Source organism: Manis pentadactyla, chromosome 7 (genome assembly GCF_030020395.1).
Source record: "Manis pentadactyla isolate mManPen7 chromosome 7, mManPen7.hap1, whole genome shotgun sequence".
Taxonomy (NCBI): domain Eukaryota; kingdom Metazoa; phylum Chordata; class Mammalia; order Pholidota; family Manidae; genus Manis; species Manis pentadactyla.
This window is the reverse complement of record NC_080025.1, coordinates 102,325,072-102,342,815: the sequence shown is the minus strand read 5'-3', so window position 1 is coordinate 102,342,815 and position 17,744 is coordinate 102,325,072. Positions and strand designations below refer to the sequence as shown.

The 17,744-nt window shown below is 39.8% G+C and overlaps 1 protein-coding gene across 1 annotated transcript in view; it reads left to right on the top strand.

The window, feature by feature from the left end:
• Nucleotides 1–17,744, top strand: part of CPVL (carboxypeptidase vitellogenic like) — a 130,550-nt gene that overhangs the window by 87,535 nt on the left and 25,271 nt on the right. Inside the window, 2 exon segments of the mRNA XM_036897475.2 lie at nt 11,819–11,912; nt 11,915–12,000. Of these exon segments, the coding sequence (XP_036753370.2) occupies nt 11,819–11,912; nt 11,915–12,000 (180 nt within the window).

The window sequence follows — 17,744 nt, the reverse complement described above, 5'->3', positions numbered from 1 at the left end:
GGTTTTGCCTTACAGTGATGGCTGCTGACTGATCAGGGTGGTGGTTGCTGAAGTTTGGGCTGGCTTTGGCAATTTCTTAAAATAAGACAATGAAGTTGACCACATTGACTGACTCTTCCTTTCACAAACAATTTCTCTATAGTATGTGATACTATTTCATAGTGTTCTGCACACAATAAAACTTCTCTCAAAATTAGAATCAATCCTCTAAACCCTCCTGCTGCCTGATGTACTAAGTTTATGTAATATTGTGCTAATTTCAACAATCTTCGTAGCATCTTCACCTGGAGTAGATTCCATCTCAAGAAACCATTTTCTCTGCTCATCCATTGAAGCAACTCCTCATTCATTTAAGTTTTACCATGAGATTGCAGCAATTCAGTCACATCTTCAGGCTCCTCTTCTAAATCTAGTTCTCTCGCTATTTCCACCACATCAGTGGTGCTTCCTCCACTGAAGTCTTAAACTCCTCAAAAGTCATCCACAAGGGTTATAATCAACTTCTTCCAAACTGTTAATGTTGATATCTTAACCTCTCTCCATGAATCATGAATGTCCTGAAGGGCATCTAGAATGGCAAATCCTTTCCAGAAAGTTTTCAACTTACTTTGCCATGATCCAACAAAATAATTGCTATTTAGGACAGCTAAAACCTTACCAAATGTATTTCTTGACTTGAAAGTCAAAATTGCTCCTTGATCCATGGGCTGCAGAATGGATTTTGTGTTAGTAGGCATGAAAACAACATTAATCTTGTACATCCCCATCAGAGCTCTTGGGTGATCAGATGTATTGTCATGAGCAGTAGTATTTGAAAGGAATCTTTTTTCTCTCAGCTGTAGGTCTCAACAGTGAGCCTAAAATATAAAGTAAACCATGTTGTAAACAGATGTGCTATTATCCAGACTTTGTTGGTCTACTCAGCACAGGCAGAGTAGATTTAGCATAATTCTTAAGGGCCCTAGGAATTTTGGAATGGTAAATGAGCATTAGCTCAACTTAAGGTCACCAGCTACATTAGGCCCTAATAAGAGATGCCAGCCCATCCTTTGAAGCTTTGAAGCTAGGCATTGACTTCTCCTCTCCAGCTATGAAAACCCAAATGATGTGTCTTCCAACAGAGGGCTGTTTCATCTATATGAAAACCTGTTCTTTAATCACCTTTATTAATGTTCTTAGCTAGATCTGGATAAGTTGCTGCAGCTTTTATATTAGCAGTTACTGCTTCGCCTTGTACTTTGATGTTGTGAAGATGGCTTCTTTCCTTAAACCTCATAAACCAACCTCTGCTAGCTTCAAACTTTTCTTCCCTAACTTTCTTGACTTTCTCAGCCTTCACAGAATTGAAGAGAGAGTCTTGCTCTGAATTAGGCTTTGGCTTAAGGGAATGCTGTGGCTGGCTTGATCTTCTGTCTAGACCACTAAAACCTTCTTCATACCAGCAATAAGGCTATTTCACTTTCCTATCATTCATGGGTTCACTGGATCAGCACTTTTAATTTCCTTCAATAACTTTTCCTTTTCATTCACACCTTGGCTAACTGGTGCAAGAGACCTACCTTGTGGCCTATCTTCCCCACTAAGCTTAATCATTCATAGATTTTGATGTAAAGTGAGAGATGTGTGACCTTTTCTTTCACTCAAATACTTAGAGGCCATTGTAGGGTATTAATTGGACTAATTTCAGTATTGTTGTGTCTCAGGGAACAGAGAGTCCCCAGGAGAAGGGGAGAGATGGGGGAACAGCTGGTCAATGGAGCAGTCAGATCACACACCACATTTATGAAGTTTGCCATCTTCTATGGGCGCAGTTTGTGACTCACCAAAATAATTACAATAGTAACACCAAAGATAAATGATCACAGGTCATCATTATAATAATAATAAAAAAGTTTGAAGTGTTGCAAGAATTACTAAAATGTGACAGAGACATGAAGTAAGCAAATGCTGTTGGAAAAATGGGGCTGGTAGACTTGTTCGATGCAGGGTTGCACAAACCTAACAATTTGTAAAAAAAAATGCAATAAAGTAAAGCACAATAAAAGAAGATAGGCCTGTAATTGAGGCTGTAGGAACATTTTACACTCCTCTACATTAAATGTTTTCAGTTTCCTTAATCCAGCTTCATGAACTGCAAATTGCTCTTCTAAGAGTGGCTGTCCTTGTAAGTTAAGTCTGTCATATGGCAGTGGTTGACAAAGGTACCAATTCTCTTTGTAGCTTATATCAAACCCAAGGCTGCTGTCCAATAGAAATATAATGTAAGCCACATATATATATAATTTAACATTTTTGAGGCACATTAAAAATTATAAAGAGAAATAGATGAAATTAATTTTAATAACATTTTCTTTAAGCTGGTATATGTTGTCATATCAACATGCGATCAATATTAAAAAATTGTTGAGATTGTTTAAATTCTCTTCTTGTACCAAATTCACAATCCAGTATATCTGAGGCTTATAGCATATCTCAGTTTGGACTAGCCACATTTCATGTGCTTACTAGCCAAATGTGGCTAATGCCTACTGTATTTTGTGGGGGTCAATAGCTATAGGAATAACTATTACAAATTGCAGCAATTTTTGTTTGCTCCATAGGACTATTTCTTGTTGGTTGGATGTGTACAAATGTATACTTGTTAATTAAGTCCATTTAACAAGGTGGAAAGAGAAAGAAATTGGCTCCTTGGAGCACCATTTAGCAGGGTAATAACCATGGCAAGCATGTGGCAGTCTTTGGAGATTACCCTTGGTGTGACCTTGAAGCTGATGTTCTGACTAGCAGGGAGGACATTCCTTTCTGGAGGGGCCTGTCTGGGGGTGGGTGGGCCTGCGTCTGGGGCACTTGCACTTGCACATTAACCCAGTTATTGACAACAGTCAGAGGAGACTCTAAAGAAGTGAAGGGATCAGGAAAGGGCTATGAGAGCAGACTCCAAAACCAAAAGCAGACCAAAGGACCCCCTAGAGTGGCCCCCCAGAATTTTTCTATTCCAACTGAAGGAAAAAGATATTATTCTGGGTCATTATTATTGTTCTAGGTAGTTAAACTTTTTGTTTTTTTCCAAAGATCCCTGGGTTGCTGGGATGGTTTGCTGGTTCCTTTTCAAGTTGGCTTTGCTTCTTGTTCCCCTCTAAAAGCAACTAAATTATTTAGAGTCAACTTGCAAGAAAGCAGGAATAATTTTCTTTGGCTGAAAGACATTATTTGTATAATCTCTGGACATTCATTCAAACCAGTTGCTCTACTCTCATCTTTCTTTACTCGTCTTGGCAAAACCAGCTGGTAGGGGAATGACAGGCACATGGGGGTATTTATTCTAAGTTCATTTCCCCTCTTTCTTTGTCCTCCCTTTTCCTTAAACTTGGAAGCAAAATATGTCCCTTTTGGAGAACAACTTGGTTGCAGAAGTGACTACTGTTGCATTCAGTGGTTGTGTATTTTTCCTACCACTCCCTTCTTCAGACAGACCCGGGGGACTTGGGCTCCCTGAGCATTACACCCGACATCCCTGCAAAGTCACCGGGAAGAAGTGCAGCCAAAAGTGCAAGCCATGGGCGGCTGGGGCCGGGGCATGGTTGGTGACGGGGCAGCAGCTCCGCCTCCCATCAGGAACACTGCTTGACCGTTATACTCCACGACTAAAATTCAGTTTTTCATTTGCATCTGAGCATTTGGAAAACCCTTGGGAATTACCCTGTGCTGAGCTGGATATTTGTGAAATTAATTCTCTTCAGTTCAGGAGAAAGGCACTGGTGGGTCATACTAACTGCTTTAGGCAGGAGGAACTCCCTGCAATGTTGGAGTTTGTAATAGAAGAATGATAAGTAAGGCAGTTAGAAGAGGAAGTGTGGAGGGCTGCTTTGTAGGAGTTTCATTGATTTAGCATCTGTAGGGAGAGCTTCTTTTAAAAAGAAAAAAAAATTTTTTATTAGTGAACAGGAGAACATTCAAAAGTAAGAGACAGATAGTGGCCAACTGGGAACACTGCACAGCCTGGAATAGCTTAGACTGCTGTTCAATCGTTTCCCCAAACAGGAAACCACAAAATGTTAGAGATTAAGGTCACTAGATCATTGGGAAAAGAGCATAACTTTGTCTGCAAAGTATTATGCTGGATTGTAAATGGGCCAAAATATAAGCATAAATCTTTCATCTAAAAATGCAACAACAGAAACCCAGCCTTCTCAGAAAAGCACAGTTTGCTTTCCTGTTGTGCCAAGAGACCAGAGCCTCCTTCTGTGCCATTTCAGTAATTTTCCTAATAAGTAGGGGAGTAATCAGGGAAATAGAGAAGCAAAGCTTTGTGTTTTCTGTCAGGAACATGTATGTTTCAGTTTGGATTTTTAAAGATGTTAACATTTAGATCAGTAAGTGGCCTCACGTGATTTACTTTTAGTCTTAGGCTTTTGTACTAGCAACAATGAAAATATGTCAAAATGTGTGTTTATATACATTTCTGCCCCAAATCCCTTCTTTCAAGTATTATTGTGCAGGCACCAGTAAAAGCTCCGATGTCTTTCTTTCCCCTCCGAGCATCATGTGGTGCCCCCCGACTTACTGAAGTCAGGATTAGAGTTGCAGGGGCACAGGATCTTTTCGAGTCTGCAGGTGACCTGGTCTACTTGGCTAACACAGTTGTTTGCTTGATATCTTCTGGGAAAATATTTATCTTTCAGAGGCACACACAATGTAAAATAAGGGTTAATCATCATCTCTTCACTCTGTTCATTAGGTCTTTGCTAGGGAAAGGTTTTCTTACTGAGAGAGTTAAATCCATGGGGGAAAAATGTCAATTTGTATATATCTAGAACCTGGAAAGTTTATGGTTGGAAATGTTAAAATGACTAGATTTTTAGAAAGATTTAATTGAAACTGACTTTTGTTGACACCTCTTTTAGGGAAAATTTAGAGGATGAAAGGGTAAACTTGCCTTTCTTCTTCTGATTGCTTGTTTTGAAAAGTTAAAAAAAAAATTCTGGACATTCGAGTGGCAGAGGTTACTTCTTTTTGTATCTGTTCCCTGGGTGCCCCGGTCCTCCGGCTCTCCATATTCACTGTAGGATGGGTAGCGAGTTTATGTGAGCAGATAAAACAAACAAACAAACAAAGCACACTCCATATATATAAGTGAGCATGCACTCTTTTCTCTGACTCAGACAAAAGGTTGCTTCCCTTTCCTTGCCCTTCCCTGAAGTGAAACTCAGCTGCCTGTGGATCCAGGAAGGAAGTGAAATAAACAAACAGAGTTGAATTAAGACCTATTGATCTTTCTTTTTCACCCATGACAAAGACATGGATACAGAGAAATACTTTTCTCTTCTAAGATAAACAATAGCATAAGCATTGACTAGATCACAGTTGCCCTTGCACCTGGGGTGGGGGGACACTAGGGAAGGGGTGGGGCTGGGTCTAAGGGGGACAGCTACCGCCCAGTGTCAGCTCCTTGTGGCCAAGTGGACATACAGGGGCAGCCTGGTCAGGTCTCCCAGAATCTAAATGCTGGTATCTAATTGCAAAAAACAACCATCACAACAATATCATGTAGACTAAATGAATATTTAATTTATTTGCCAGCTGAATCCAGGCTCAAGCAGCCAGTTTCAAACCTGTACACTCCACTGTAGACATTGATGTTTCAGATTATTCTTGATAAAGAGTAACAAAAACAGGTTACAGGGCATATTTACATCTCATATCCCATTGGGTCCTCCTAATATCTTTAGGATATAGATATTTCACTTCAGAGAGGAGAAAATGAAAGCTCAGAGTGAGGAGACATATCCAAGGTCATTCAGTAAGCACAGGCCTGCAGCACTGGACCTTAAGGCTTCTGTCCGCAAATGTCACAGTCACAGTACTCTTACAAGCTCCTGCTGTTTGTTTTGTTAAATTGATGACCTAGTGAAGTTGTGTCAGAATTCTCTTACAGCCTTAACTCACAATCGTAAGTCATAGGTAACATCTCACTTGGAAATTGTGGAGTTATTGGATAGCTGTGTTGAGCTGAAAGTTTACTATGTGCCTAGCATGCAGAGAGCTTTCTTTACATGCAGTATGTTATGTGATTCTCCCAGTGACTCTCCATGTATGTTTCTCTTCTATGCATTTTACAGATGAGAAAGCTGAGCTCTAGACAGGCTGAGTAACATAATGGAAACAATCTTCCCAGTAAGTGGCAGAGCTAGGATTCAAACCCAACCAGAGAGCCTGTGCTCCTAACTATAAACATGTATCCTTCTTTCCAAAGAGTCACACTTGCCTTTACGTTTGCTCCTTGTATGTGGAATTACACATGTAGAATTACAATGCGTTCTTTTTTGGGGTAGTAACTGAGGCAGTGAGGCGGTGTGGGAAGAGGGGTTCGAAGCACACTCTTTGGACTCAGGCAGATCTGAACTTGAATCTCTGGCACCAGTTGGCTCATCAACCTGCACCTTTGTCTCCTTGTTCTTAAAAATGTGATTTAAAAACCACCTGCCTTCTGGGGGTGTTGTGAAATCAGGGAGAGAAAATGTTTAGCACAGTTTCTGTAACATGAGAATGAGAGAGTTCTGTTATTATTCAAAAATGTCCTTGTAAATGCTACATTCTTTGCCATACTTTTCTAGAATTTAAGTATGGGGAAATTCCTTGTAATGTTGAATCCTATGCTTCAAAACTAAAATTTCCTTTACAGGAATAATTTATTAATTTGTGGCTCTGATTACCAAGGAAAGCCTGCTGAGCTACCATGCCCACTGTGTGTAAATTGCTAGTGAAAGGCATGTTATTTCAGGCATTTGAATACATAGAGTTCAGGTTTATCCTGGCTGGATTTCCTCCTACTGCAGGCCTTTGTCTGAAAGAGTGAGATCAGCAACCAAGCATTTGACATGAAAAGAACTTCCACAAATCCTGAAGGGCTATTGTAGAAGAAGTGTTTTGCTGAGTCTTTCTAGACATTATCACATAATCAACCCACCTGAAAGAGGAGGAACTGACACTGAGCTCCTGATTTGTGTCAGGTCTTATGCTAGGAACTCTGTAAAGATTATCTCATTTATTCTCACTACAATGAGATATAGGTCTTAGCATTTTCATGTCCAGAAAAGAGAACCAAAGCTCATGGAGGTTAAGCCATGGGTCCTGAGCTCCTGGGTACCATGTGCTGGGGTGTGCATGGCACTGGTTTGAGGGTATATAAGTTTGGATTTCTTTTAGCAACAGAAACAACTCTGGTTACTTGAAGCATGAAAGCAATTGATTGGAAGACATGGTAGGTCACAGAGTTTATGGAAAAACTGAAGAACTGGAGTGAGGAAAGATAGAGACCAGGGAAAATTCTGGGGATCCAGATAGCAAAACTAATGGGTAGACTCATCAGAGAAACCGTGTAGTCAAACTCTGCCCACAACTCGAATTCTAGAGAAAGAGTATTTGGGTGCCCTCGTTTAGGTCACATGCTCACCTCTTGCACAGAGGAGGTAGGACACTGGTATTGGTAGCCTCAGCTGGGGCCGTGTCCATGGAGGGGAAGGCAGCACTGTTATCAGGAGAGAGGAGAGTGGATCTCTCCTCTCTCCTGAGCAAATCCAAACAGCAGATGATCACTGGACAGCATTACAGACAGACTAAAGAGTGCAACTGACTGTAGCCTGCAAGAGCTGATAAAGCATTTGGGGTGCAGGTGCAGTGCAAGGGCTATGGATGGAAGTGAGTGCTCAGAGTCCCCATTCCCGAGGTGCCCAAGCCATTCCACAGCTGCTCAATCAAGGCCACTCCCTACGACCGCAGTGAGACATCTATCACCAGCCGGATGACACCCTTGCACACACCCTGGTCCATAGAGCCAAAGTGAGGAATGACTGAGAGATGCCACTGGAGCTGGACAAACAGACCCAGACTGTTTCTGAACTGGAGAAGGGAACTATGTCTCATGCTCGGCCAACTGTTTCCAGAGGCTTTGATGGCACTAAACATTTACTTGTAGGGAGTCAACAAATGATTATGGGTTGAAGGAATTTAGCTCCTTTCTTAAGTTTCCCGGTAAAAGCTTGGAAGTCTGGGATCCAGGACACATTCTGGCACCTTGCTGTGTCACAATTTCCGTAACGGTCAGATGGAGGCAGGTGTTGTAATACTTCTTGTCCCAACATCATGAAGCGGATGAGAATAAAGCCATATATACATGAAAGCACTTTGAAAAGTAAAGAGAACATAATAAAAATGCTTTTCTCATCTCTGCCTTTCATCAAAAGAAATAATAAAAGATGCTAGTCATCCAAATCATCTAAGGCTATCTCTTGTAAATGCTTCAATTCTGGAGTGAGTTTTTAAGATCACCTATAAACAAACTAAAGTTATATTTTTACCTAGTTGTTAAGAAAACTTGAAAGCTGGAAGTTTTTGAGTTAGCACAAATTATTCTTCAATAAAGACCCATTTTTGCCAAACAGAGGTTCCCAACCTCCTAGTGTTATTTTTATTTTTATTTTATTTTTTCATTATAAAAGCAATGACCTATTTATCCAAAAAAAAAACCCTAGAAATACTCAAATTAAAACAAATCATTCATACTTTGACCACCTTAAATGCTAGAGTTTGGATGTATTCTTTTTCCAAGTTTGAAGCACCTTTTTAAAAGGTAGTAATTATAGAGGACGGTTTTACATTGATTTTTTAATAAGTATTTTCCCATGTCTTCCCATAACCATCAATTTCAATGAGCTAGCCAGTCAGGCCTCTAAGAAGTAAAAGAAAAGAAAATTCCCTAAAAGGGGTGTCCTTGCTGCTTAACTGAGGCCTCACAGCTGACCGGAAAGGACAGTGAGGCACCCGAGTATTCAGGGTGCTGTCTGGTGTGTCCCTAGAAACAAACTTCAACCAGTCTGGTCCTTGTACCTTGTTTTGTTGAAGTCACTACTAGCAAGGCAAGAGTGGCTAAGAGCTGCATTCATTTCTGTCTCCTCTTTGCTTTTAGTCCTTGTTGCTTAAACTACCAACAAGCCTCAGAGGGAGGTTTGCCCCAGACTGGCCCAGTTTTAGCTTGAAAGTCCTGCATCCTGAGAAACTCCTCTGTCTAGGGCAAACGGGGGCAGTCGGTCACCTTACCAGGAAGAAGAGTGGCAAATGTGTCCAGATTCTTCATAATCTGCCAACCTGTCAGGGCTTAGGTATTGTCCTGGAATTTTTCTGTCAGGATGTGGGAGCCAACATGTGCCTTTGGGCTTCAGGCCCACCCACTCCTATACCCACCTGGCTTCTCAGCTCACTGTCACTGGATCTGAGGATATCTCGCCCACTCACCCAGCACTAGAGGCAACTGGGATAGTCCTGCTGAGGTGACAAGAGTCAATGTGACATTTAGATAAAAATAAAAGCCTGAAATTCTTACATTTAATGCTTACAGCCTTAAATGCCAGCTCTGAAAATGACTTGATCATTAGTCTGATTTCTTTTTTGGGTTGCATTTGACTTAAGTGCCCTTTAGAGGTTAAAAAATGTTTTCTTTACTTTTCAAGGAAAGGGCTTCCATCTGCCTCCAAAAGTAGGTCTGCACATCACAGGCACTTCAGCCCTTCCCTGCCTCATTCCAGAGAGTTAGTGTTCTTGCTTAAGATGCTCTTGAATAACAAGGGAAACAGCTAGGGGTGGGCTTCATTTCAATTCAACAGACATGTACTCAAATAGTGTACGAATAAGCTTGTTTTTGCTGTGATATGTGGATTTTCATCCCTGAAAGATGAAAAATTTGAATTGATTTCAAAATATACTGATGATAGTAAGGTAGCTATGAGAGATACTCAGAAAGATGCAAGCTTCATTTAGTGGTCATGGGAGGAAATGGCCAGATAGACTTATGTATTTGCTAGTTAATCAGCATCCTTTTGTTGAATTCCCAAAAAGGAATTACTTTAGAGATGATTATCTTCACTAATCAGCTATAATCAGGCCTTCCTAGAATGGTGAAGTATTTAAGCCTTGTTCACTGGTACAGATCATATGTAATTGTTTCCATACTGTTGGCAAAACAGCCTCGGAGTTTTGTATGGGCCATAAGCACTCAGGGTCTTAGAGGCAATTTCTTTTATAAACAATGTGAATTTTTATTATTACAGCTGAGTTTTTTTAAAGAGGCTTTAAATCGATCAGCATTTTTCCGTTTGGGTTTCTGCTTAGGATATTGGAGGTGGTGACGGTGACTGAGTAACATGAAAGACCCCGTGATCCTGCCACAGAGGCCCTGGGCTCTTTCATCTTAGGCTGAATCCTGGCCCACTGCTGCTTGAGGATTTGGAGTGTGTAAAAATCTTGGGCTTTTTAATTAAGTGTAAGCCTTTTAAGAAGCCTGCACCAGGAAGACAGAGACGGAAACATATGCAGTGAAACATTTTATATCCAATTTGAAGATTCAACCAAAGGTCTTCACTTGAGCCAAACCAGAGCTTCCAAGTAGATCAAAGTGGCATGGAGTTAGGGAAAACCTCTTTGTTAGGGGTCTAGTGGCAATACCTTATGAGAATTAATACCACATTAGTTGCATAAAAATAGGCTAAGAACAGTAGAAAACAAAGAAGGAAATTACTCAGATTCCTATCACCCAAATTAATCAACTGTATTCATTTTTTAGAGTTTTCATTCCACTTACGTATGTCTATTTTATACATTCATAACTGTGATACATATCCAACTTAAGTTTTCATACTTAACATTATATGATAAGCATTTTATAGTTTTCTCCATGGTTCAGCCAAACATTTTAAATGGCTTTGCACTATCCCATAGAATGTCTGCATCATTGTTTATTTAACCACTCATTAATTATGGAACTTTTAGATTGGGTTCAAGTTTTCCTTTATAATAGGATTCAATGACTATAGTTATGTGATTTTTTTATTTCTTTGGGCTTATTTTCATAGACTTAATTCTACAAACTAGGTTTACTGGGACAGTGTCTCACCATTTTACAATCTCTTCGTTAAAAATGGATCACTGATTTCCTGAAGAATAGTACCATCTTACACTATCTCCAGGGGTTTCACAGCTTCAGCAGCATCGGGTATTACCTGAAATCATTTCCAAGCAAACTGAACTTATGTGGGGGAGAAAAGATGAAAGTTGCCTCACCATCATTTCTTTTATAATATCCATCAACTTGGCAAAAAAAAAAAATGTGTTCTAAGAAGAAAGGACATTTCTCACTGCTGGCAAGTGGCCATCATACTTAAGAAAAGGAGGTCTTGGAAGTGGCACAGCAGACATAGTTGACCACAGAAAGAAACAAATCTGCATCTGTTTTTCTGCCTCAAAAAATTGTAGTTGCCGCTGTAAAATCAATGTAAAATCCATGCGGGAGCAGAGAGCAATATGGACTAGCAAACCCCCGAGTTTGTCAACTACTGCAGAGCCTGAAAGGAAAGTTAATGAAATGCAGGCTTCATGAAAATCCTTGGGTTCAGTATTCCTCAGTTCCACTGAAATGTAACCACAATCTTCTTCTTTAACATGGCCATAGAGATGAGCAATATCACTGGATAATACACACAAATGCTTTTGCAACCGAGAGCGGCCCTATACAGATGCCTATGAGGAATCAAACTTTCAGAAGAATGCAATGGTTAAGACAAGGCTTGAGTTTATTTCAGATTGTTGGTATTAGCGGATAACTGGAAGAAAACTGTCCCCTCCGATCTTCTGGGCTGACCTCTCTGAGCACTGTATCAGAGAACCTCATGTTACCTTTTCTCTTACAAGTGCACTGTCTATACCTAGATAGATTCACTGGCTACACCTGCTGAATTCTGCTTTTGCCCATGGCTCGATTTCATTTCAGGTTCTGATCTACACTGGCCAACTGGACATCATCGTGGCAGCTCCCCTGACAGACCACTCCTTGATGGCTATGAACTGGAAAGGATCCCAGGAACACAGAAGGCAAAAAGGAAAGTTTGGAAGATCTTTAAATCCAATGATGATGTGGCTGGTTATGTGCGGCAAGTGAATGACTTCTGTCAGGTGGGAAATACTTGGTGAACGCAGGTTGTGGGAGTGGGATTGTGGGATTGAAAGTAAAGCCTAAATACCAATGAGGCATGGCTGGTCTTGACACAGTCACAGAGTAGCCAAGATGGGTCTTCTGCAGCCCTGCTTTCTACTGACAAGTGTGGTCTGAGTTCACATTAAAGTACATAGGATGTGATGTGAAACAGAACAAAAGTTTAGGTATTGTTCAAGAGATAAGGTGACAATCAAAAAGGCAATACTCCGTCCCAAAAGGTGAATTATTATTAAGAGAATTAGTCTATTTGGGAACAAAAGGGAGCTTGAACAAATTTCATGTGGAAGATTCAGTGCAATTCTGGCAAATCTGTGATCACATCTGTATATTATACATGGAGCCCCAGCACAAAATCTATCTGATGCCCCTAGTGTGACCTCCACTTTCAGGCATTACTCCTGGCCAAGGCTGCCCACTGAGCCTCCAGTTTATAGGACTCGGCTCCACAAGGACAAACAGGGCTTCTTTGATAATTACATGATGATTGCACTGTTAATCTCCAGGAAATTTTGGGGAAATTAAGGAAGTCCCTTGGTACACTTTTGCTTAGTCAAGAGGATAAATTTAAATCTTCTGAACTTGATTTTTTCCTCCAATTTTTTATTTGCTGAACCATTAGGACCTCAATTCTGTTTGGTCCATTAGGACCAACACTCAGAGGAATGAGTGTTGGAATTTGAGCTGTTAAAATGTTCAAGTTTTCCATTAGGCCAGTCCATGCTCCAAATAGAAGTTAATCTCAGAGGCATTTTACCTTTTAAAAGTTCTCTGCTTTAGCATAGTAAAGGGAAGTTCACAATTTATTTCATAAGGGGTCACTGGATTACAATATGCGTTACTTACTTATGTTAGGAGTAATGATAGATCAAGAAGAAATTATGAGCATTCTAATGTAAAAAGGTGCCCTTGCCTTCCCCACCCCACCAATTCTAACCATTTAATAACACATAAGAAATCAAATATTGCTTGTGTTAACCACCTTGGACAAAAGAAACAGTTGAAAGACATATTTTGGGGCTCAAGTGAGGGGAAACTCTATGTTGGAAAAGTTAAAACATTGTAATTTCTAAGTTGAGATAAATTTTACTAAAGAACTAGAGTGCTGGAATGGCAAACTAAATGACTCAGAGCAGAAACAATTCTGGCAGTACATATATATATAATATTATATATATATATGGTCTGAAAATCAGACTGGAAAGGACAGAAAGAAGTGTCTGCTTACATGCAAAGAAGAACTGGAGAGAAGATGGGAAGTATTGTTTCAGCCCCTTTCTGCTTATGTAAACTGGAGCACAAGCAATCTTGAATTTGGTGTTCATGTGGGAGCCACAAATAGTGAATTCTGAAGATTGATTCCAAAATATTGAAATTCCTGGACAACTGGAGGCTCTCTAATTGCAGAAGATAATCTGGACTTAAGTTTTGGTGTTTGTTTATGTTTTTAAATTATGCAAGTTATGTAGCAATTCAAATATATTTTGAAAGAGAAAGGGAAAAATCAATTTTAATATCTGAAATTGCATTTTAATTGATTCCTATGTGCACAGGTACAAGTTTTTACATAATTTTAACAGTGTAATGTAAGATTGTTTCTACTTCTTTTTAAAAATAAATGTATGTATTGAGTTATAATAACATAATATAGAAAAATTCACAAATCACAAATGCACAGGTAAGTGAATTTTCACTAAGTGAACATACCATCTAAGTGCCACCTAGATAAAGAAATAGAATAAGACCGATGTAGTCACTCCTGCCCCTCCTTCCCAAGGTAATCTCTGTCTTGACTTCTAATATCCTAGATTGCTTTTGCTAGTTTTTGAATTTTTATAACTGAGCACATTCAGTATGTCCTTTTCTGTGTGGCATTTTTGCTGAACTTTAGGTTCATGAGATTTATTTATTCTCTTGCATATGGTAGTTATTAGTTTATTTTCATTGCTGTGTAGTATTCTCATGTATTTATATATTATTATAGTATGTAATATATCATATAATTATTATATACAAACATATATAATGCATAATTATATTAAGGATATAATTGTACATACAATTATATATAACTACACATATAATACATACCACAGTTTATTTTTCCATTCTAATTTTTTATTACCTTTTTTATTGAAGTATAGTTGATATACAATATTACACTGGTTTTAGGTATACAACATAGTAATTTTAATTATATACATTGAATACAATCTACATTATGAGATGCTTACTGCAGTAGCATAATTACCCTCTGTCATCATACAAAGATACTTCAAATTATTGACTATATTCCCTATGCTCTAATTTTCATCCCCACGACTTACTTATTTTATAGTAAGCACCAAGAAGCAGAAACAAGCTGTAAAGATCTGAGGAAAGGAAGGTGGGCTTGAGGGTGTTGGGTGTGATGAGGAAAAGGGAAGAGCAGATAAAGCTGGAGAACTGGCTGTGGCCACATCATGTGGGACGTTGTGAGTCAGGGTAGAAATCTAATCACATCATGTATGTATGTGTATGTGTGTATGTATATCTGTCTGTCTTCTGGAACTTCATTAAGCCTCAGGCAGTAGATAGAGCTCTGAACTAGAAGCCCTGACTTCTTATTCTGGTTCAGGATCCTTTCCAGGTCAAATTCTGAGTATATTCATGCTATCCTCTTTGGTGTCATGATCCTCAACACACAACCACTTAGGGTAGGATCTTGTCTCCCACAAGGAAAAAATTTCTTTGTTGTCAACATCTTTTCTGTTGGGAGAATTTTTCATCTCAACGACTGACTAGTGGAGGCATGAGACTTGTTACTGAATTGAACTGTGTACAATATTTCGTTACATATGCATGTGTGTGTATTTCTATACATGCATATATCTATAACACATAGAAACAACATAATGTAGGGGTTAGAGACCTGAGTATTTGAATCAGGAAAACCATGACTTGCATTCTGAATCGTCTATTTAATATTTCAATGACCTTGGGTAAACGTCTTACCTCTCTATGGCCCAATTTCATCTCCTAAAAATAGGGATAGTAACAATACCTACTTGCTATGAACTGAATTGTGTGTCCTTCAAATTCATACTTTGAAGCCTACTGTATGATGTGACTGTATTTGGGGATAGGACCTGTAAGGAAATAACTGCAGTTAAATGAGGTTGTAAGGACAGAGTCCTGATTCTGCCGGATTAGCATCTTGATAAAATAAAGGACCCCAGAGAGCTTGCTTGCTCTCCCTGCCACATGAAGCCCACATGAAGGCAGCCTTCCGCATGGCAGGAAGAGCTCCCCCCAGAAACCAGATCAGCCAGCACCTTGGTCTTGGACTTCTCAGTTCCAGAACTGTAAAAAATAATTTCTGTTGTTTGAGAACAGTCTATGGTATCCTCATCAGCGTGTTGAGGGGATTCAACCAGCTAATAAGCTTAGAGCAGTACCTGACTCTTAATAAACGTTTGCTATTATTATTGTTATTATGACCTTGGATCACTATAAGAATATACATAACAAAAGGAAAATTATAAATAAAGCCAAGATCAGGGAAAATATTTGATTGAAAATGGACCCTTGGGAAAGTTGAAATATTAATATTCAGGCCATTAAGGGCAAACAGGAATGTTGAGCTTCCCAGGAGTGATGGGTATGTCCCTTGTTCTCTGCTGCCCTGCTTTACAATGAAAATCCCACCAGGCACACTCAGTGTGTCCTCCTAATCCTTTGATGGCTTTCCCTGCCACCTGTTATTTTATGTCCTGGGACCAGCCTTGTGCAACACTCCGGTGCCTGGCATTGCATGTCCTGCTCTGCAGTGTGCATAGGACACCCAGCTTGGGAGGCCAGATTGTGGCTGCAGGGCAGCCTGTCACAGAGGTGGGAAAAGGGATGGGCCGCCACTCAGAACCTTGTGACAAATGCCACACTGAGCCCACCGACCCTTCTGTGAATGCAAAACACATTTAGAGATGAAATAGCACTCCTCTGGCCGCCAAAAAAACGGTAACAAAAGAAGCAAAGCCCACATATATTTGTGATAGGGAGTGCTTTACCACTCAGCAAAGGTCTGCATTTTCTATAGGGGGTTTAAGAATGTTGGAGGAACTCCTGCCCCCTTATGCCTCAGTGTAGGACTGGGGGCAGTGGGTGGAGATGAGGGGGAGTGAAGGAGGGCAAAGAGCTCCAGTGTTAACAAAGGCATCCTCTGTGAGGTTGGGATTCAGAATCCAGTACAAATGTCAAGCGTCTGATAATGAAAAAAACGGACCTCAGCCATGGACTGCTTTTCAACATCAGACATACAAAACAGAAGCACGTGTATGTGTCTGCCAAAAGAAAACCTCACTGTCTGCCAGACTCCACAGCTCTTAGCTTAAAAATCAAAACCAAATCCTGATGGTTATTTAAAACGTCCATTCAAAGGAATGACAGCTCTCCCAGGGGAGCAGCAGGGTACTGGGTGAGGGAGCAATCTTCCCCACCTGTTCCCACCTTGATCAAGCAATGCCTGGGAAAATCAAAGGCAGCTCCAGCCAGCTTCAGAGATAGGTGAAGAACGTATGCCCTTTGCTGCTTTGCTGGTTCTGGCCTAGAAGGCAGGAAGCCTTTGGTATCTGCACCATTCTCCAAACCGCACCTTCTAGCCTAACATCTGGGGCAGCAGCCTTTTCTGAGTAGCAGTTTGTTCATTTGAAAAATGCAAGGTTTGGACTGAGTTATCTCTGAGATATCTTCTAAGAAGGGTCTGAAATATCTATTTTTTCCTTAATGCTCAGAGGGTCTCAGTTCATAACAATATAAAATAGTATTCAGTGTGTGTGTGTGTGTGCATGTGCATATGTATATGTAAGTATGTGTATGTGTGTGTACACACTTAGTCACGTTATAGTGTAGGTCAAAGGTCTAATCCTCTTTCTCCTTTGCAATCACTGTCAGCCCCCCTGCTGCTCCTCTTGGGGTCTTTCTCTGCCCTTCTCCAAACATCCCAGTTGCTGTTCATGAGCTGTGTTCATGTTGTCACTGCTTTTGAAATGCAGGACATTTTGTTCTTACATCACTGAATTATTATTTCAATCCCCAGGAAGTTTTGACTCCACGTTTAGAAATATAAAGTTTTGATCAGAATAATAACAACCCTGATGAATTTCTTTTAAGAACATTTTTCTAGAATAAACTTCACTAAGCTACATTTTCTGAAGAAACCACTGAAATAATTTCATTTTTTCTATCTTTATTTCCTGAAAATATTCTTATTGAGACTAATTATTTTCCATGTTACTGGTCATTTTCATTCTTATCCAATCTTACTGAGGGTAAGTTATTGTTATCATGAGTTTTGTGTAATTTCCAACAAATCTACTTCTCATGATTATAGTTTGAGTCATTGTTATTTTTATTTAATGTTTTCGTTATCAATATCAATTCAGGTTATTCAATAATTATAAGATGGATTATTTCAGCTAGGTAGCATTTTATAGCTGGAAAAACTTTAGCTCTCATTTTCCAGGTGGAGACGCTGAAGCCCATAGGTTAAGTGACTGTCCCAAATCTCCTACTCATTTCATGTCTGAGCTGAGATTAGATACCTCCTGGCTTCCAGCCCAGTGGTTTTTCTACTGCACAAGTGTACCCATCTCTGGAATGATGGATTGGTACAGTTAAAATTGGAGCCTGCAACCGTTACTGCCATAACTAAGCCAGCCTAAGAAAT